The sequence below is a fragment of the Notechis scutatus genome, chromosome 5, assembly GCF_049901735.1.
Source record: "Notechis scutatus isolate UNSWTSFEM ecotype Mainland chromosome 5, rNotScu1.2, whole genome shotgun sequence".
NCBI classification, from domain to species: Eukaryota; Metazoa; Chordata; class Lepidosauria; order Squamata; family Elapidae; genus Notechis; species Notechis scutatus.
In genome coordinates this window covers 80910335-80933002 of record NC_142013.1, presented here as the reverse complement: position 1 = coordinate 80933002, position 22668 = coordinate 80910335, and the positions used below count along the sequence as shown (strand labels likewise).

General features: G+C 38.6%; 1 protein-coding gene across 1 annotated transcript in view; it reads left to right on the top strand.

The window, feature by feature from the left end:
- The window catches only part of VWA3B (von Willebrand factor A domain containing 3B), an 86363-nt gene that overhangs the window by 43997 nt on the left and 19698 nt on the right, over positions 1-22668 (top strand). The window contains exons 16-24 of the mRNA XM_026666831.2: positions 1080-1262; positions 6293-6423; positions 10749-10921; positions 11681-11770; positions 12465-12504; positions 12607-12763; positions 13927-14045; positions 14716-14766; positions 18181-18400. Coding sequence (XP_026522616.2) covers positions 1080-1262; positions 6293-6423; positions 10749-10921; positions 11681-11770; positions 12465-12504; positions 12607-12763; positions 13927-14045; positions 14716-14766; positions 18181-18400 — 1164 coding nt within the window. The remainder of the gene's footprint in view (positions 1-1079; positions 1263-6292; positions 6424-10748; positions 10922-11680; positions 11771-12464; positions 12505-12606; positions 12764-13926; positions 14046-14715; positions 14767-18180; positions 18401-22668) is intronic.

Below are 22668 nucleotides of genomic sequence, written 5' to 3'. Positions count from 1 at the left end.
AAGTAACTCCTATTTTTGGCACAGGGATGAAAAGTTTCAGAGTGTAGTAGCATTATGGAGAGCTGTCTCCACAATGCAACAGGAGACAGGTTAATGTGCTTTTGTGAGAAGTAACAAGAGTAGATGAGGAAAGCTTGTAGTGAACATTGTAATGCCCAGGTTGGTTTTGTCGACCATGTAGACCAAGTGAAGCTAGGTAAAATCTGAAGCTTCTCTATTTATTTATACCCTGCCTTTATTATTTGTAAACAATAGCTCAAGGCAGAGAACACACATCGTACTCCTTCCTCTTCCTATCTTTTCTGGAATAACAGCCATGTGAAATGGGGTAGGTTGTGTGAGAGAGAATGACCCAAGGTCACTAGAGGTAGTATTCAGCAGGTTCTGACCAGTTCTGGAGAACTGGTAGCGGAAATTTTGAGTAGTTTGGAGAACCGGTAGTAACCTTCCCCCAGGAGTAGGGAGGGAATGGAGATTTTGCAGTGTCCTTCCCCTGGAATGGGGTGGGAATGGAGATTTTACAGTATCTTTCTCCTGCCATGCCCACCAAGCCATACCCACCAAGCCATGTCATGCCCACCAAGCCACGCCCACAGAACCGGTAGTAAAGAAATTTGAATCCCACCACTGAAGGTCACCCATGCCTAAAGTGGGACTGGCAGGTCTCCCAGTTTCTGGTTGGTGCCTTATGCACTAGACCAGGGGTCCCCAAACTTGGCAACTTTAAGACTCTGCTGGCTGGAGAATTCTGGGAGTTGAGGTCCACAAATCTTAGCCAAGTTTGGAGACTTCTGCACTAGACCAAACTGACCAGCCAACAAAAGGTTTAACTAAATTATTGTCCAGAAATACTGCACCACAGAAATTAAAGCCATTTGGAGCATAGTTAGAACGTAAAGGTCATTCAATGGAATTCGGCTTCTGATTTAAGAAAGTCCCAGCTATTGATTGCTATGGTAATAATGATTAAAGGCTTCTACACTACTTGATGTATTGTTAAAGGCTAAGTGATCATTTAAGTGCTTTCTATTTGGATCTTTTTACATTTACACATTTTCCCTTCCTTTCTTTTTGCACAGCATCCAAATAGAATTTTAGATGAACTCAATCTTCAGCGGAACATTCCAGTTCACACTATATCATTTAACTGTGATGATACTGCAGCCAATCAATTTTTGCATGAGCTGGCCAGCAACACAGGTGGACGATTTCACTACTATCATATTTGTCTGACAGATCCTGATTCCCCCAAACCTTTTGAGGTAAATCTTTAAAAGCGGTTCAGGTCCAAATTAATGGGTAGAACTGTAGTAGGGTAATATCATAGTTTGCACCTGATTTTGAGCAAGATATCTTTCATGTACCTGCCATCCTGATTGGGCCTACTGTACAAAAGCTGAGCAGGATTAGACTTGTTTAGTACCTGGATGAGAAACCAACAAGGAAGCTCAGTGCTCAAGGCTATCTATGGAATATTAAGTTTGTAGATTAGATTGAGAAATTGGAAAACATCCCAGAAGAAAATGGCAAGAAATGTCAAAAATTTTCCAAGTAAACTACCGTATATACTCGAGTATAAGCCGAGTTTTTCAGCCCATTTTTTGTGCTGAAAAAATCCCCCTCGGCTTATACTCGAGTCAGATTCCCTCTGAAAAAAAAATGGTGTGGAGCTCCAAAGCTGGGCAGGCGCTTCCCTGCTTCCGTGTTTCCTTTGCAACTTTTAAGCATGGGGGTAATCGGAAGCAGAAAAGTTCTTGCATGAGGATATATTTTTTCTTTTTTTAACTGTTTTTAGTGGGGGAAAGACCCACCGTCATGTGAGAATGCTCAGACACGAAATCTATCCGCCGAAAATAAGTGTGTGTGTGTGGGGGGAATTTTAACAGAGGGAAGATGTAGGGAGAAAGCAAAGCAACGGAAGACCCTTCAGGGGAAACTGAGGGGGAGACTCACCTTGGTCCAGATGAACCCCTTCCTGCCCCTAAGGAAGCAGAGGCAGCCAGCAAGGGCAGGCAAGCCCCGCTTCACAGACTCCATCCGTCCTCACTCCCACCCACCCAAAGCCACGAAGTCCCCAATCGCGCAGCCCAGAATCGCCCTCACCTCAGGGGCAGCAACGACGCCCGGTTTTTCCCGAGACAAGAAGCTCCGCCGTACAATGAAAGCGCCCTGGCTCTAGGCTCAGAAAACAACGCGAGCCGAGGTCGCCTGCCCGCCGGCTTCTCCAACATCCAGCACCGCCTGTTGTATGTGCCGGGCCCGACAAGTCCGAGCAGCCAGCGCGTGGAGCAGGGCGGCGCCGGACATCGTTGGCTGCCTCTTTCGCAGCACGGGAGGCCTCCCCGGCTGGCCAGCTGCTCTCCTCCTTTTCTGCCTGTTTGTTCTGTGTGACCGAGGAGGAGGAGACCGGCCGGCTGGTTGGGGAGGCTTTCTGCGCCAAGGGAGGTGGCTGTTGGTGTCCGGCTTTGCTCCGCTCCGGCGCGGCCCTGTTCTTAACTTGGGCAGCCGGGCGCCGCAACGGGAAGGAAAGGCAAAAGCGCTTCCCTTCCCGAGGCGACGGGAGGCCTCCCGGTTGGCCAGCTGCTCTCCTCCTTCTCTGCCTGTTTGTTCTGTGTGACCGAGGAGGAGGAGACCGGCCGGCTGGTTGGGGAGGCTTTCTGTGCCGAGGAGGCGGCTGTTGGTGTCCGGCGCGGCCCTGTTCTTTACTTGGGCAGCTGGGCACCCACAATGGGAAGGGAAAGGCAAAGCGCTTTTGCCTTTTCCTTCCCGGCTGGGGCTGTTGGGAGTTGGTGCCGTCAGTGCGGCCCCAGTCCCGCGTGCCGCCTGGGAAAGGAAAGGCAAAGCGCTTTTGCCTTTCCCTTCCGGCTGGGGCTGTTGGGAGTTGCTGACGCTGGTGCGGCCCCAGTCCGCCGCCTCGGGAAGGGAAAGGCAAAGCGCTTTTTGCCTTCCTTCCGGGTTGGCTGTTGGGAGTTGCTGCCACGGTGCGGCCCCAGTCCCGCGTTGCCTCGGGAAGGGAAAGGCAAAGCGCTTTTTGCCTTTCCTTCCCGAGGTGACGCTGGGACTGGGGCCGCACCGGCGGCAGCAACTCCCAACAGCCCCAGCTGGACACCTGAGCGGAGCCCGGGCGGAACTGCCTGTTGCCGCCGTGGCGCCGCCTATGCGGCGCTGGCTGCCCAAGTAAAGAACAGGGCTGCGCCGGACCATCGGAGAAACGGAGCAAAGCCGGACACCAGCAGCCACCTCCTCGGCGCAGAAAGCCTCCCCAACCAGCCGTCCGGTCTCCTCCTCCTCGGTCACACAGAACAAACAGGCAGAGAAGGAGGAGAGCAGCTGGCCAGCCGGGGGAGGCCTCCCGTGCTGCGAAAGAGGCAGCCAACGATGTCCGGCGCCGTCCTGCTCCACGCGCTGGCTGCTCGGACTTGCCGGGCCCGGCACATAGAACAGGGCGGTGCCGGATGTTGGAGAAGCCGAGCGGAGCCGAAGCGACCTCGGCTTGCGTTGTTTTCTGAGCCTAGAGCCAGGGCGCTTTCATTGCACGGCGGAGCTTCTTGTCTCGGGAAAAACTGGGCGTCGTTGCTGCCCCTGAGGAGGAGGGTGTCCTTCCCTGGAATGGGGTGGGAATGGAGATTTTACAGTATCTTTCTCCTGCCATGCCCACCAAGCCATACCCACCAAGCCATGTCATGCCCACCAAGCCACGCCCACAGAACCGGTAGTAAAGAAATTTGAATCCCACCACTGAAGGTCACCCATGCCTAAAGTGGGACTGGCAGGTCTCCCAGTTTCTGGTTGGTGCCTTATGCACTAGACCAGGGTCCCCAAACTTGGCAACTTTAAGACTCTGCTGGCTGGAGAATTCTGGGAGTTGAGGCCCACAAATCTTAGCCAAGTTTGGAGACTTCTGCACTAGACCAAACTGACCAGCCAACAAAAGGTTTAACTAAATTATTGTCCAGAAATACTGCACCACAGAAATTAAAGCCATTTGGAGCATAGTTAGAACGTAAAGGTCATTCAATGGAATTCGGCTTCTGATTTAAGAAAGTCCCAGCTATTGATTGCTATGGTAATAATGATTAAAGGCTTCTACACTACTTGATGTATTGTTAAAGGCTAAGTGATCATTTAAGTGCTTTCTATTTGGATCTTTTTACATTTACACATTTTCCCTTCCTTTCTTTTTGCACAGCACCCAAATAGAATTTTAGATGAACTCAATCTTCAGCGGAACATTCCAGTTCACACTATATCATTTAACTGTGATGATACTGCAGCCAATCAATTTTTGCATGAGCTGGCCAGCAACACAGGTGGACGATTTCACTACTATCATATTTGTCTGACAGATCCTGATTCCCCCAAACCTTTTGAGGTAAATCTTTAAAAGTGGTTCAGGTCCAAATTAATGGGTAGAACTGTAGTAGGGTAATATCATAGTTTGCACCTGATTTTGAGCAAGATATCTTTCATGTACCTGCCATCCTGATTGGGCCTACTGTACAAAAGCTGAGCAGGATTAGACTTGTTTAGTACCTGGATGAGAAACCAACAAGGAAGCTCAGTGCTCAAGGCTATCTATGGAATATTAAGTTTGTAGATTAGATTGAGAAATTGGAAAACATCCCAGAAGAAAATGGCAAGAAATGTCAAAAAATTTCCAAGTAAACTACATGGATAGGTTCTGAAATGACTAGGAGTTGAGTTCAACCTGCAGGAGACTGCATAAAAAATATTAATAGGTACTTTAGCTGTGTCCCAGAGTTACTATAAACTATAACTCCATTATTCTTCACCATAGTTGGATAACCAGAATGAAGATTTTATGAAGATAAATGTCATATGAATTTAATATGAATTTCTTAAACAATTGAAAACTATACTTAGAGAAAGACGCTCAAAATTATAAATAAAATACAGAAAAGTTTAGGTATAAAGAGAAAAGAAGAGAGAGAAAAGCAAAAAAGCAAATATTTTGGCTGTTGGATAGTTTAAAAAAAAACAAGCAAAAAGATTGCAACAAACCAATATTAAGAATCAAAATTTACTAACTGGTTCAACACGAGATCAGTTCAATAAAGCAACATTTAAGTGAGTTGTACATCTTCATTTTGATACAATTTTAGTTTCTGGCTCAAGTCATTATATTTTCTCCACTGAATATAGTTTCCGGGACACTTGAGAAAATTGCTGCTGTATGCATGGCAAAATAGTAGGAAAAAAGTTACACTAGATTTTTGGTTTGTCCTGAACTTTGATATGTTGGGGATCGATGAAAGCCAGGGGGTTGCTTAATTAACAGACAGAAAGTGTTGATATCAAAACCAACAGTAATATGGCGATAATTAAAATAAGGTTATTTATTTTAGGGCAGGGATGTCAAACTCATGTCGTCACGGCAGCATCACATAACCTATCAGGACTTTTTTCCCTTTCGTTAAACCGGGCGTGGGTGTGGCCAATGCATGATGCATCCAGCCCATAGACCAGGAGTTTGACAGCCCTGTTTTAGGGTCTAATCCCATTATAGTAAGCCAGGCATTTATTTGCATGGTTTGGGGCTATATGGTGCTTGCAAAACTAATTGGTAGTTAATGGGCTATTATGAAAATAACATTATAAAAATCTCTGGCTAAAAAAATATTACATTCTTAATACTCCCAGAATTTGTTGTTTGCAGACATTTTATTACCCAACTAAGTAACATCAGCAGCTCTAGTTGGTGAGGTAATGAAATGTTTGCAAGAAATCAACGAAGCTCAGAGGCAGTCTACAGTTCAACCCTGAGCTGTGTAAATTCTTTTCTATTGGAACTATATTTTTAAAGTTAAGAGAGGAAAAAGTTTAAATACCAAGGATGGGTGTTAAGCTCCATACATTCATCAAATATTTATTGAATCATAAAGAATATTAAACCCACTAGATATTAACTAAAATAATTTGCATTCAAAAACCCATATTTTCAAACAAATAAAAATAAGAGGCACATTATTTTAAATTTTTGAAATATCTTCAATGTCTGAGAAATAATTTTGATGTTGTGGACTCCCGAGAGAACCCCAAGGACTAAGGACCATATTTTAAGAAACACTATTGAAAATAGTGTGGGAAATCAGTGGTCAGAAAGAATAGGGGAAGCAATAAAATATTAATTCAAAAGCTTGCTTAAAACATAAAGCAGCTGTACCATATAGATGATGCCTTGTAATTATTTACTTTTTTTTTATTTAAAAAAAGATGTTCTGTGGTCTTTGTTCTGCTCAACAATTATAACAAATGGCTTACTTTTTGGCAGTGTGAGGATATATATTTGGTTAGAAGAGAGATAGAACACGGAGAAAAACAACTGAACAAAGTACAATCCCTTTACACCGGCAACAATTTGATGGATTTGTTTAATGGAGAAAAAAAAAATCTACACAATAAGTATGTGCTTCTTCTGCTTTTCTTTGTTTCTTCATTCTTCAGCTATTTATTTCATAAATTAACTTGACTAAAATATGCATAGGACAATTTTTGTCACAGTGGTTTCTATTTTGAATAGACAAAGGTAAGGGAAAAAAATCATTGATGTCAATAAAATCAAGCACTCTAGGTCGTAGGAGAAGAAAGAAACAACTAGAAAAAGCCAGTGCTTTTATTGCTCAAGACAATAATGAACTGGAAAATATAATACTCCTCTGGAAGACCTCATGGCATCTTTATAGGTAGTCCTCAACTTACAACAGTTCATTTAGTGACCACAGTTAAAACAGCTCTGAAGAAAGTGACTTATGATTATTTTTCACACTTATGACCATTGCAGCATCCCCATGGTCACGTGATCAAAATTCAGAATAGAATAGAATAGAATAGAATTCTTTATTGGCCAAGTGTGATTGGACACACAAGGAATTTGTTTTGGTGCAAATGCTCTGAGGTACATAAAAGAAAAGATACATTCATCAAGAGTCAAGAATCATCAGGTACAACACTTAATGATAGTCATAGGGTACAATAAGCAATCAAATCATACTAGGAAACAGTCCATATAGATCGTAAGGATACAAGCGACACAGTTACAGTCATACAGTCACAAGTTGTAAAATTACTGGTTGTAAAATGGGGCAAAACTCACTTAACAACTGTCTCGCTTAGCACTTTTGACCTCTATTGTGGTCTTAAGGTGAGGACTACCAATACTGTAAGACAGTCTGACATAGAGTAAATGTACCTCTATGGGCTCATCAGTTTCACTCCTTCTTTCTGTTCCTCTGCTAGCAACATAGGTTCTCACCCCCACCCACCCTGTTGTGCTCTGAGTTTTTATCCAAGTTGGCAACTTTAAGACGTGTGGATTTCAACTCTTTGAATTCCTCAGCCAACTTGTGATGTATGGTGGTTTTCCCATAGCTGCCCTGTTCTGTTCATTATTTGGCAACTTGCTTTGGTTTGCTTCTCTGTCTAGATATCAAGCAATCATGGATGTATTTGTCTCCTTGGTCTCACTGTGACCTAGACACTTCTTTGGGATTAGTATTTATTGTTTATTGCTTTATTGTTTATCTTGTTTATTTCAATTTTCAGAGAGTGATAATACCTCCATGATGTTTTATTTCCACGTTTGTATTTAAATTGTTTGCAATCTCCAAGCTGGCTTTTTTCTCCTCTGCAAATACAGCTGGATTCTCAACATAACAGAATGTACACCTGTCTTCTATTTTTAACCTCATGTATATAAACATGGATCAACTTTTTTCAGTTCAAAGCCCAGGCATGGGATATTTAGTCTGGCGGCTGCTTGTTTTAGTTCCATTTCAATTCACATACCAGTTATTCTTTCCCTGGACCTTCAAAACTTTGTTGACCCATGTAGAAAGACTGTATTAATACCTAAGTACTCCACGTACTATTTTATCAATGCAATTACTCTAAATAGAAATCTGACTACTGATAATAATTTTTCCATATTTATAAGTTTAGGCCTTTGCTAGTAATCTAGCACTACAGCATTAAACATATCCATTAGTACCATAGTTAATTTTGACACACACCCTTCGAGTTTATGTTTCTCTTGCCCTTTCTTAGTTTTGAAAGAATCCATTTTTTTTTGTGCAAAGATAGTTCCTGTATTTCCCTCCCCTCCCAGTGAATGGACATCAGACACATCCCTTGCTCTATCTGTGCAGCACATTCTCTCAATTCCTGTATTAAATCAGTGAGAACTCCTTATTTCCAATACTGAGTCTGTTTCAGACTGTTCGTCAGTAGCCCCTTCTGAATCTGATACTATTTCAGATTCTGCTGACTTATTTTCAGTAACCGCTTCTGAGTGTGTGATGTTATTATTAGCTGTTTTCCCTTGTGTACTTTCTGGGTGGACCCAGATACTACTAGTAAAATCAGGTTGGTGTGTCTGTCTAGATATTACATGTAGATATTGTAGTTTATCTGGGATTATCGTTCATTAAAACAAGTAATACTGTCTGGATTTACTTTTCCAGTTTTGAAAGTCTAAAATCCAATAGCCTTTGATATCTCAGCATTATTTCTAACTGGCTTTTATAATTTACTCCTCCCCCGCCTCCAGAGATATATGCATAAGTTTTACATCCAAATATCTTTAGGTGTGACACATTTGGTTTGTCCCCCTTCTATAACTCATATGGGTTTAACATACTTAGCTGTGTTAAGTGCTTCTCCCCAGAAATCATTGGGTAACCAAGCAAAAGGCATTTTATCGTGGTTAGTGGGCTTTGATTCTTTCTTTCTGCAGTCCTATTATGCTCAGGAATATTAGGCATGCACCCTGATACTCTTCTGGTTGTTCTAGGTTCCATAAATTTCAGCAAATAAATTTCATTGTATTTTCTTTACATCATGTACTTTTTTAAGGACAATCTCACATTTACACTGCATAACATAAGACTTATGTAATCTGAATCCAATTCAGATATGTATGTGCTTCTTGGAATATTATATACCTGCTGTTTTTATAATTTATTAGGCATTTCCGTTTACTGCTACCTTCTCCACATTTACCAAAATTCCATTAGCTAAATTAACTTTTTCTTGGTGACATTAATCATGGCTTTTAAACAGAGCTGCATTGCAGGTGTATTGAGTATGCATTATTCACATGCAGAAATCAGTTTTTCTTTTCAAATTATAATCATGTACAATTTCAAGTAAGCCAGTATTTGCTAACATATATTCTTTGTCTTTTATTACAGTCCCTATGCAGGTTCGATTTTTCTTTTAAGATATTTGATTTCATTATATCTTTCATTATATTATATCTTATGTGAATTTTAGTTCTTTAAAGTTTTTAATCCCTTTAATATGATCATTACCATTATAATAATGTATGAGTACATTTCCTTTTTATTTGGGTTAGAGAAATATGTCATTCATTCAAAGGATGCTGGTATATTCTAATTGCCAAATATTCTAAAGGGAAACTTTATCATGAATTCTGATTAATCTACAATGTATCAACATACAAAATGTATCAACAATGTATTTACAATTTTCTGATAATAATCTTAGTAACAAATTGTTGATTATATCATCAGAAAAATTCATGCTATTTCACTTTAATTTATTCTAAATAGAATGATACTAATATCCACTAAACTTCTAATCCCTGGTAGTTCAAGATTTATATATTTTTAAATATTAAAGTATTATTGTTCATTTCATAGAGTGCCTACATCTATTGCAACTTGTCTTAGATATCCTTTTCTGAAGCACAATGTTGACTCTACCATATGTCATGCTCAACTTCAGAATTATTTTAAACTTAAATAATATATTGTCTTTCCTCTAAGTTACCCTGGTTTGGGCTTTTTCAGGACATGACATCTCTAAAATGTCAGACAGGTCCTATTTTTTAACCAGTGTCTCCATCTTTGTGTTCCAGATGTTGTACTCCTTCCCATCTATATGAAAATTTCTGGTTCTAGTATAATAATTTTAAAAAATGTATAGCTTTATAAGAGGTAAAAATATGCCTCAGTTAGGACATTCTACATTTTTATGAATATCCATAATTTTTGGGCTCTAAATGCTGGTTCAGCCATATATTTGACAGGAGCCTGGAATAAATTGGGATAATTATTTTTAAACAACTGGATTCATCTCAGTGTTCAGTATTGAGTTATGGTCCATAGCCTTTGGTTGGAAAATGACTTTGGGCAATTTCCAAACACACGCCCCCTTAATCCTATAACCCAATCAGAGTATGCATATAAGTTCAGCTAGGAAAAATATAGGTTGAAGCTTATTTATTAAACATAACAAATATCAAAATAGTTAACTGGACAAAAGGCAGACAAAAGGCAGAGAAAACTGGGTGAGAGAGACATGAACAACAGGAAAGAAGTACAAAGGCAGAGAAGACTTAATTCCAGCAATCAATATTAGCAATATTTCTATATCTGTTTATTTCAGAACGCATAGAACTTTCCAGAACAACTGAAGGCAATATTGGGAATAAATAGCACGGACAGTCCCAACAGGAGGAGTTTTGGGGTTATTCCAGCTCTAATTCTTTTTATATACATAGCAGCAGCAGCAGCAGCAGAACAGACTGTGATCCCACTATTTTGTGCTATGAAAGGAACAATATGGTGGATGGGAATGTTATATTCAACAAAATCTTGTTCTGTGGTTTAGTTTGATTGGAGTTGACTTTTCTGAGAGTACTTTCACCCAGATATATGTATATGTGCGCTGTGGCCTAGGTAGTGACTTGTCTGTTTCTTAAATAGACAACCCAGGCAGACTTTTGCTACAATCCCAGTAACCATACAAGTTGAGGGACAGAACCCCTCATCTCGAGCTAGGCCCTATTCTGCCTTTGAAGAACCTGCATCAGCTTCAAAAGAACCCGGTATGGCATTCTCTGAGAGTCCAACCACAAAGAAGAGAGTTTTATATGCAGGTAAAGGAAATTACAGGGATTATTCAGTTAAAACATCTCATCTTTTGAGATATTTTGAACATAGATTTTTGTCCTACATCGTATGTTTCACATTGATGCTCACTGTAATAGTCCTTGAGAATCCCAGATTCATGTAAACTATATTAACCAGATAAATCAAGGATCTGAAAAATGATCATTGTGATTTAATAATACCAGAGCTACCGCTTGTGGTCAAGTAGTTTTAAATACCTCTTTCTTACTTCATAGTGTGAAGTCTAGTATATAAACCTTGCAGTATAGAAAGACTGTTTGCAGATGGGAAGAGTCCCACTTGTAAACAATATTTCTGTGGCTTTTTCTGATGTTTATATATTTCTTGTGCACACACACAACTCTCTCTACAACTTCTCAAGAAAGAAAGAAAAAGAATAGTCACATATTGTAGTGTATTGTGGGAGATAATGGTAAGACCCATCTATTTAGAAGCATCTTAGGGCTTGTGTCTTAAGATCTATTGTCCTTGGTTAAAAAAAGAAAGGAATTATTTCTTAACTTGGAATTTTAAGTACAAATTGAGGAACTGTTGAGGAACTGAGAGTTATTCCAATCCTACAGTCATTAACTTTCTGAGTTAACTGGTTTCTTTATTGAATTTTTAATATTCATCAATATCTAAAGTACAGAATAAGTGATAGAAAAACATGTGATTGGGAAAATATTCTATAATTATTGGAACTCCCTTTCTTATTTATGCATATGTGTTAATGTCTTTTGTAGAGCCAACAAAGAGTAGCATGCTTAGAACTCAACGCTATGCAGCCAAACCTCAACAAAGTCAAGATGGAAAAGCTTCAGCTGAAAGAAAAGGTAATTTTTCCAGGTGAGCTTTCTCACCTTTCCACCTATTCATTCTGCATCAACAATTTTAACAGTTAACCTTCCGTGCATATTGCGTTCCTCCTCTGCTCATTTTCTCCTGATTTGGGGCAACTATTTGCTTCATAGAGATAGGCTAACTCACTGTAACTGGATAACAAATAGAATTTGGTGCTTATCGCTGGATGGATTTTTAAAAAATAGACTGCATTTATCTAATCTTTTTTCTGTTGAGTTATGGGAACTGAGCATGCTAATTTCCATTCATTTTATCCTGGAAATATTGCTGTGAGAGATTTAAGATGAGGGCACCATTGAATGAATATTTAAATCTGTTTTAAGCCAGGACAATGTCATATTTTAACCCTATGTTTATTCTCTTTTAATGTTGATGTCATATTGTGTGATACCCCTGCACATTCCAGTAGTTGACTTATGTCCTTTGACCTGACTTGCTGTAAATGCATCTGGGGTTCTCCTAGTTTGTTCCCCTGAATTGTTGATGTGGATGCCTAAAGAGTAGTCCAGCTTTCACACACTGTAGTTTTCTTACCTATTAAACTTGCTTTCAGTTCTTTTTTATTTAATCTCCTTGCCCAGATTTTATTCTGCTGAATTTAAATGTTTGATGATCAAAGTAAACAACATTGATACTATAAAACATTTTTAAAAAATTCCGTTACAGAACAGAAGAACTCAAAACCTGAACAAAAGATAATTGATGAGTAAGTATATACACAATAAAAAGAGTAGGTTCCTTCTTTTGAGAATAAACCATCACTATTGGTTGGTCATGATGTGTTTCTTTCATTCTCTCTTTTAAAAAGATCTTTAGATATCCCTTCAGCTCAATGGCTAAAGATTCATGGTTTGGTTGCTAAGAGACTTACTATAATGGATGCCTTAGCCCCAACAGCAGTTCCTCGTACAACAACTTATGTTCCAATTATAGATAAACATGTCGTTTCCAAAGTATTTGATGATGTAAGTCTTTCTTTGTGCTTTTTCTTGCTGCTTTTAAAACATTACACTCTATTATTCTAGTCATAGACTGCAATCAGATCTGTACTGTCTATTCTTTCATTTTAATTGTGGCAGAAGGTAGCACACGTAGGAGAATCTAGGAATATTTTCTTATAAACATTGCCTATGTTGTGAGGCTATCATGTTTGGGACCACCTTTTTGATTTCTCCAGATTAATGGTATTCCATCCTAAGAAGATGGTAATATAGTTGCTGATTGACAAGAGTAGCAATAGCAATAGCACTTAGACTTATATACTGCTTTACAGTGCTTTTCAGCACTCTCTAAGTGGTTTATAGAGTCAGCATATTGTCCCCAACAATCTGGGTCCTCATTTTACCAACCTCAGAAGGATGGAAGGCTAAATCAGTCTTGAGCCAGTCAGGATTGAACTGCTGGCAGTCGGCAGAATTAGCAATACTGCATTCTAACCACTGCACCACCACAGAGTAAGAAGGTGAAGTTGTGTTTCAGAAGAATGCAATAGGGGGATGGTTGTGCCTGCATTATGTGGGTGACACTGTAGAACACTGAATGTTAAAAATTGTGGCCACAAATGGCATTCCCCCTTTGCATGTAATAAGCTAGCTAGAAAATGGTTCATTAAATATGTAATGATCTCTGAGAGCTTTAAATAGCAATAATAGCAACCACACACTGTCTCAATTTAAGCTAACAATAAAACTAGTAAATGCTGTTATGAGATTTGCAACAGTTCTATTACATTCCTTTTTTTTTGCCAATGTTCTTAAAGTACTCTGTAATTTGTGATAGTAATTTATATTTTATTGTTACTCCAATTAGGCTACTCAATTTACCTGATGCTCATTTAGTTGCTACATGAATACCAGGCAAATGTGTTTTGCCTTTTTGTTTGTTTGTTAAATAAAGTTGATTTTCCCCTTAATGGTGCTTGGTCAGTTTTATTAGTTATTAATATGAATTAATTTTAGCTGTTGTCAGGCTTTTAACGTCATTTTAAACTGTACTGGGAATTTTGTTAAAGAGGAGCGTGTAATACCCGTAAGAGTCTAATAAATGTTAGATTACATGGGAAAGCAGGGAGATGAGATTTCAAGGTCTTTAGATACAGGAATAAATGTTCTGTTGTATTATGCTACAGATATTCCCTTTCGCCCATGTGAGCAATGATAAGAAATGTGTCACCCTGCTTAATCCTCAAGCAGTAGATCTTGATGCCTACAGAAAGAAGGTGCAAGAAGCCATAAAAATATACGAAAGGCAAGTCTGATTATAGGATTTAACCTACTGGATATTTTTCTGGTGTGAGAACTCAAGGTCACAGATTGATGGGCTTTTATGAGGGAATGATTATTATTGAAGAATAGTTAATGTTCTGTGCTACACTGACCAGAACTTTTTGAGTGGATGCTTGCTGGATTTTTTTTTTTTGTAAATATTGATCAGGACTGTTCCTGAACCTACACCCAGCAAGAGGAAGTTATCTACGTATACCTTCTCCATTTCTGACAGATATCTTGATATCAGATCACTGTTGTATTTATGAATCTAGTTGTTTTTTTTTAGCAAAATATTTTTGAAAGAGGCAGCATTGTGAGCTGTTTAGCAAAACCAAAAGAGTTTTGTGATTTCCAAAAGACCAATGTTTCTATTTTCCTGTGAACTTTTGAAGATCACAGTCCACATCAAATGTGAATTTTCTTGAGGTAGATTTGTCTAGGACAGGCCTAAGAGTCAGAAAGGTCATCCTTGACACATCCGGTTAAAGAGTTGGGTGATGGAAGACCTCGGTGAATGGAAAGCCATTGCCAGACACAAAGAGGACCCAATTCTATGCATACTGAAATTGAGAAGCTCATTCTTTTAGTTTATTCATTGCCTTTGAATAAGTGGTTGCACTCTGAAAGATTTGTCTCATTTACCTTTATAGGCGCCTTGATCAAATTGTTTGGAAAGCATTACCACAGAAGGAAAAAGAGAAGTAAGATACCCATTCTGTTTCCTTTATCATATAATATGTTAAAAGTGTTAATGGGGTGGATGTTGCAAAGTTACCTTATTTAGAACACATTATAGGCATTAAAAACTTTTGTATATCTTCAGCACTTCCCACATTCATATTGGATTGGGGGGGGCAAAAATTATATGGAAATTCTGTCTCTGGTACTTTATGAATTATTGTTTCCATGCATGGAAACCATCACTTGATGCTTCTCCTGAACTGGGAAAAAGCTTTTTTTCTAACTCATCTCAACAGAAGTGCATTGACCTGTTTTGAAAACATAATAGGATTAATTTATTAAGTATCTATATGAACCTAACTGCCATTAATTAATTATAATATAAAATAAAAAGCAGGAGCTCACATAGTGAATTCTACTGAAAACTGCCCAATGATAGCAAGTTAATGGGATCAAATGGAACTTCACTAGTTGCTTATGTCATTCTAGTTGTGATATTCTGTATGACAATTTGCAGTGAATCAACAGATTTCTATGTAGGGCAGGGTAAGAAAACGCATTTTGTACCCTTCAAATCTTTTTAATCTCAAAGTCAGCTCTGATGTAGGAGTGGCCTTGGGCCTTAAATGCCATGACTTTAATTTTTTTAATGATTGAGTTCTACCTGGTCACCTTTACAGTTCTGTGTTTCTATTTTCCATGCTCTTTTAAGGCCCATAGATTTTTCTTGAAAGGGTTGCTACATCAGCTGCATGGTATAGGATGCAGTAAGGTTTGGGGAGTGAATGTTGAGTTGTTCCTCATGGAGTTGATATAGAATTTGAAAAAGAGTAGCCAGTATGCATCCTTGCTTGATGCCTTTCTCAGTTTTAATGGCACTAGTGAGATGGCCCTGGATGGTTAGTTCTTATTTAATTCTTGAGTAAGGTCTGTTCAAATATGTTTTAAAGTAGATTTTGTCAGTTAAAGTAGCTTCCAGTTTTTCCACAATTTAGCTGAGGACATGGAATCAAATGATGCCTTGAAGTCTATGAAAATGATATAAAGGGAGATTGTGCTGCAGGAAAAATATTTTTGAATGAGTTGATGGAATACAAGACATTAACCAGTGGTGGATTAGCCTTCCCTAAAGCCTAGAGTGCTCCTCTACAATTAAGTTTTCTTGTATCAGCCAGCCTGGGGATTTCCATTACAGGTGTTTTCCACAGAATTTGCTGATTGCCTTGAAGAGGTTGATTGCTTTAAAATTAGCAGGATCATCCTCTCCCTTTTTATATGTAGGGCCGATCATGGCCTTTGGATTCTTTGAAGCATCACAGTCCAAACCAAGAACTCAAAAGTAATTTCTCAAAATAAAATGGTAGAGGAGTCTGTCCATACTGACCTTGAGAAGGAGAATACCGACAGCTGTTTCCTCTGTAGACTTCTTGTTGTCCTTTGCTATCTGCTGCCTCACACAATCTTTGTATGTAACCCCCACACCTACCCTTTCAACAGCAGTCTTTAACTTTGCCAGCCCTGAGTCTGGACGGGCTTAGTCAGGAGCTGACTTTAAGTCCCTACAAAGAGGGTGGTTTTTTCTCTTTATCACAGTGACCTTGACTGAAGTTGTTCAGGAGGGTCTGTCTTTTCTGTTGGTCCCTGAATCTGACATCTGCTATGCAGGCTTTCTTGACTATGAGAAGACTAGATCCTCTGTATCAATAGTCATTTCCCTTTCTGTCTTTTTAAAGGCTAATATAAGTGGAGGCTGTGAAGCCCTGAAGTTGAGTAGCCCTGGAAGAACTTGACTCTTATGCTTCTATTACTCATTATTCTTCATTGGCTGCTCATCAGTTCTTTTCAGGGAAGATCCACTATACATGTAGCCTGATGCAGATATGGCTTTGACATTTTTATTTCTATTCTTTTGAATGATCAGAGCTGTATAGTGTAACAACAGAACATTAAAGTGATGTCTCAGATTCCGGTTTGTAAAGACTTGTCTAGTAGCTACACTCAGCTTCATTAATTTGGAGAACTTATAGATGGAACCCACATTATAACTTTCCATTGCCACCTGGTGGCTGATAGGTCAACTGGTCAGCAAGTCAATAATCTTTTTGGAGGAAATATAGGAATGCACTTGAGAAATCCATATTATTCAACATGTGTGTTTCACACACCAAAAATCCTTTCTTGAACTCAAAAATACTTATGCAGTAGCTGCATCAGGGCTGCACAAATCTAGGTAGCCATTATCAGAGATGAATTGTTAGCTGTCATCTAGTGGTCATTAGATCAGCAGTCCTCGGAAAAAGAATAAGAAAAGAAAAAGATTGGCCGGAGAGCTTGGGCCTTACAAGCACCACTCTGCCACACATTTGGTGTAGGTTCTTACATTGTTAATTACCTCACTTGAGTAAGGGAAGACCATCAATCATTGTTCTTACATGGAGGAGGCATATGGACAGCAGAACAGCAAGCTAGAATCAAGATCATGTGAAGTATTAATACCACTCTTTAATGCCTTGGTAAAACCATACTTTGAATCAACTACATCCAGTTTTGGTCACCACAATGTAAAAAAGATGTTGAGACTCTAGAAAGAGCACAGAGAAGAACAACAAAGATAATTAGGGGACTGGAAGCTAAAACATATAAAAAACAGTTGTTGGAATTGGGTATGTCTAGTTTAATGAAAAGGACTAGGAGTGACATGATAGCAGGGTTCCAATATCTAAAGGATTGCCATAAAGAAGAGGGAGTCAACCTATTCTCCAAAGTACCTGAAATCAGGACAAGAAGCAAAGGGTGGAAACTAATCAAGGATGGATGCAACCTAAAACTAAGAAATTTCCTGACAGTTAGAATGACTTGTCTTTAGAAGTTGTGGGTGCTCCAACACTGGAAGTTTTTAAGCAGAGATTGGACAAACATTTGTCTGAAATGGTATAGGGCAGGGGTGTCACACTTACATCATCATGGCATCATCACTATATATTGGGACTATTTCCCCCTTCGCTAAACTGGGCGTGGATGTGGCCAGCATGAGACACATCCGGCCTGACAGCCCTGCCTTAACAGGAGGGTGGACTAGAAAACCTCCAAGGTCCCTTCCAACTCTGTTATTCTGCTCCCATTCCAAATGCATACTGACAGCACTTTGTGGGGTAGCATGATTTATGCTATGGTGATTTCTTCCCAATTTTGGGTTGGAAAGGAAGCATAGCAATGGAACTATAGGGAGAGCCCTAGAATGTTCTGAGTTATCTGGAGCAAATGCAAGAAAAGCTGAGCATGGAAACATGTGAATCTTTTAACCAACAGATGCCCTCTCAGTAAAGAACACACTTGATACAGTTAATGCATATAATTGATTTTGGAATGCTAATAGCATATTACATATAAATAATAATACATAACCTTTGTTAAGACATAACCTTTATTACTAGATTTGAACAGGATCAGCCAGTGTCCTATGTGGATCGTAAAGAATCTTTGCTCGAAGCCTTAGCCAGTGCAAAGTGGCCTATTGCCAATCAGGAGCTTGTGATGTTGGAAGATGAGATTATAACAGCATTAACATACCTGCAACAGGCTTCTGACCTTCAAATAGCATCCAAAGAGGAACCTGGGAGAATTTGCCCACTCCACATCTGTCCCACTAAAGAGGTTGGTAGTTGCTATTATTTATCATTGTTATCTTTTGAAGAAATTTCCAAGGCAGCTTCTGTAAATGAAAGAAGAATGAAGAAATAGAAACATAAACTCCATAAACAAAACCAGTTTACAATTGCAACCAGTGTTTCTTAACTTTGGAAGCTTGAAGATGTGTGGACTTCAATTCCCATGCTGGAAGGGGAATTCTGGGAGTTAGTCCACACATCTACAAATTGCCAAGTTTGAAAAACACTGGTTGCAAATATGCAGAATGTGTGATTTTGAACATTACTTTTTAAGCATTTCTAACATGTTACAGTGTGAAAGAGTCAAAATAGATCTATTTTTTAAACTGTGTGCGTGCTGAAATGATGCAACAAGTACTAACAAATGGAAAAAAATATATTAATTTTATTGACAGTTTCTGTAGCTCAACCAATTTGGAGATGTTGGGTAGTTAATTACAAGGTAATAGCATCAGATAATATTGAGATCACAAATGTCCGCATTAGACATCACAAAACATTTAATGTTAAACCGTGGCAAAATAAAATTACTTTGATCTACTTGAAAGAGAAGGGATAATATCTGAGTTGATTTTGCTCAATTTAGCTTGGTTCAACCTTTCCACAGTGTTTCCAATTCATCCTGGTAATGCATGCTTAAATATCATCAGCATACTGATGACATTTTACTTCAGACCAATGGAGGATCTCTCCCAGGGAACCCATATATGTGTTAAATAAAATATGCAAGGGTTCCAAACCTTGTAGGACTCCACACTGGAGCAACAACAACTTTGGGGTACAGTCCATAGCTATAGACTAACATTTTCTACTCTATTTGGAGTGTAATTATCATGCCATAATGCCCACATCTGGATGATGAAGCAAGATGGCAAGGTGTAAATAGTATTGAATGCCATTGAAAGATCTTATAGGATCAACAAAAGTACATTTCCCCATCAGAATCTCCATGAAGATCTTTGACCAGAACCACCAATCTAGTTCAGCTCCATGACTTGCTCAGATATCAAGACAATCCATTTGTTTTAGAATGCCATTGGCTTCTCCAGGAACATTGAAGACTAGGTAAAAATGATCAAAAACTGCTTTATAACAATATTAGGAAACTTATGGCCTTGTAGATATTGAAGTAAAATTTCTAGACGACTGATCACTGGGAGTTGTAATTAAAAGTGACAGGACAGTAGGTCCCTTACCCATGCTTTAAGAGCAAAGTATGCTATGACATTTTGTTATGAAACTTCCTGAAACTTTCCCTAGTTTCTGAGGAACCTGAGCTAATTCTATAAAGCTTCTGAGGGCATTTTGAAAGAGCCATGGTGTTAGCATTGCAATGCTTTGTTAAAAAAAAATAAAAAATGGCCGCAATGTAATGAGTAGTTTGTTCTTAAAATTTTTAGTCTGGAGATGTAGTCTCCCGTTTCCTTCTCCTACTTACAGTTTAATTCATTACAATAGGAAGGGAGGCACCATTATAATTTTTGAATTAGAAATTGCCTTTTAAACAAGCAGGCCTACATAGGGAGTGTTTCTTGATTGCAGCAAGTAAAAAAAAAAGAATTAAAAAACCAATTAATGAGTGGTTGAATGAATGAGAAACACTGAAAATAGCTGCTAAGGTTGCCTGATGTGATTTTAGCATGGTCTTTGACCAAGTCTCCAAAATCTGCTCTATTTAAATAGTTTTGAGAATGCATTATGGGCTATGTTGATATTTCCCTGAGAAAACAAGGCCAAATAATGTGAATGTACTATCTGGAGTGCAATTAACAATACTTCAAATTTGAATAATGCTTTTCCTGCACTTTAGTATGCATGTATATATCCAAACATTGAGTATCAGGCAAGCTCTTCATTCACAAGATGCTTGCTAAGGTAAGGATTTGAGAAACGAATCTCCCCAGAGGTAGTTTGATTAGAGAGGCCTAGATGCCCTGTCAATGAATGAACAACTGAATAAATTTGTTGAATCCTTAACCTTTGTTAAAATGGTAAAATTGCTGATTTTATCTGCATAATGGAAGTACACTTGGGTTTTTCCAAATAAAATAGAGATGGGTTGATTTTCTAAATAATTACATTTGGGGTGCAAGGGACATGAAACATCTTTATTTAGCTATCAGATTACTTTAAATATTCATTTCAAGAAAATGAGCACCTTTTACTTGGCTAGGAATGGATGCTCTGCTTTTTTTTTGATTGACTGATGTAATCTGTATTTGAAATGGACAGATGATAAATGAAAACTCGTGCCTTTCAAGGATTACATTCAGTCAGAGAAATAGGAATTATTGACAAGAAAGGTTATTAAAATGCTAATAAAGACTTTTTAATAAGGTCTTTGGCAAGCATAATATAGGGAGTTTATCAGCAGGAAAAAGCCAGACTTCTGGGAGATTTCTAATTGTGTGTTTCTTCTATCTTAAAAAAAAACAAAACGTGAAAAGCTTTCTTTTCACTTGCTTGGGCTTTATTTTTTGGTGTTATTCAATTAGCTTTTTCTGTTCCAGTTGGAAGCCTACCATAATCTGTTCCAAAGATTACATAAGATTTCAGTGTTAATAGTTATGTACAGAAATAATCAACCCGTAAACAGCCCAAAAATAAAATACAAGCATTTGAGTATCTTTGGATTTTATTCAACAGTCTTGTGTGTAGGCACAATCAACATAAATTCTTCTGTCTCTTCCTCTCCTGCAATGAATAGCCAAGAAGTTCAATCCTGCATGTTCTTCTAGCCTTCCATCTATAATTGGTGGAAGAAAAGGTTGCAAATATCATTCTAAAAGCAAGCAAGTGCATATTGGCACTTGGAAGCAGGATGGTGCAAATAGGACAATTGTAGCAGAAAAGCCATAGGTAGAAACCTCCCATATAGTCCTTTTGCTCTGCTTGGACAAACACTTGTTCAAGCAGGAGCAAATGAGATCTTATTTTTATTTATTTATTTATTTATTTATTTATTTATTTATTTATTTATTTGATTTGCCAATTGTTTACAAGATAATAAGTATAAGTGTATACATAGTTGTGAATACATGAAATGGGTACATATAAGAAAATAAAAAGAATAAGAGAAACAATAGGACAGGACAGTAGGCACGTTGGTGCACTTATGCACGCCCCTACAGACCTCTTAGGAAAGGGGTGAGGTCAATAGTAGACAGTCTAAGGTTAAGTTTTTGGGGTTTGGGGAAGAAACTACAGAGTCGGGTAGAGTATTCCAGACATTGACCACTCTATTGCTGAGGTCGTATTTCCTGCAATCAAGTTTGGTGCGGTTTACTTTGAGTTTGTATCTATTGTGTGCTCTTGTGTTGTTATGGTTGAAGCTAGTATTCACTGACAGGTAGGACATTGCAATGTATGATTTTATATACCATGCTTAAGTCAGACTGAAGGCAGGCGTAATTCAAGGTTTTCTTGCAGCAGTTCAGCTTTGATAGAAGAGAATATTTGTAGCTCAGGGTTGAACTGTGGGGTCATTTACCAAGCTGTCATTACAATAGGTGACACCATCAGTGCACTGATGGTGTTACCCAGTTTGGTAATAAAACATCTGCAAAAAAAAAACCCATCAAGCTCAGAAAGCACTAAGGACCTCCAAGTTGTGCTTTACCTGGATAAGCTTCCCAAATTGAATTATCCTCCTCAAAGTCTGGAAGTGTTCATGATAGGCCTTTTGAGAACCCCTGTATTAAGTTTATTGTTCTCTGAACTTTCTTAAAGATTTGATCTACACATCAGATACATCAGGTTGATAAATTAGACAATGATAATTTTGCTGTGACCTTGATTTTGTACCAACTCATCAGTTTCCCTAGTTCATAGGCTAATTCTGGCTCTTTTCCTACACACACACACACACACACACACACACACACCCTGCCCCCAATTGCCAACATGTGCTGTAGACACATGTGATTAACACAGAGCAATAACTCTTATTCCGAGACAACCTTTTTTAGCAGCCCAGTCAGAACATCATCCTTAGTAACTGTTAATCTACATCTTTAAAGCCTTAAGAATTGAAGGGCAGAAATGTAGGCAGCATTCAAAATTTCATTTTTGCTTCAAGAACAAATAAAAAGCTTTAGCTTTTTGAATTACATCCTCCTGAATGAACATACAAGCTCTCTTTCCCCAGAAAAATAATTACTTAAACGTGATTAGCAGACATTAATCATTGCTCATTTGTATTAACAAATCCAAGATAAATTCCGTGAAATAATTAAAATCTATTTTATGTGAGAA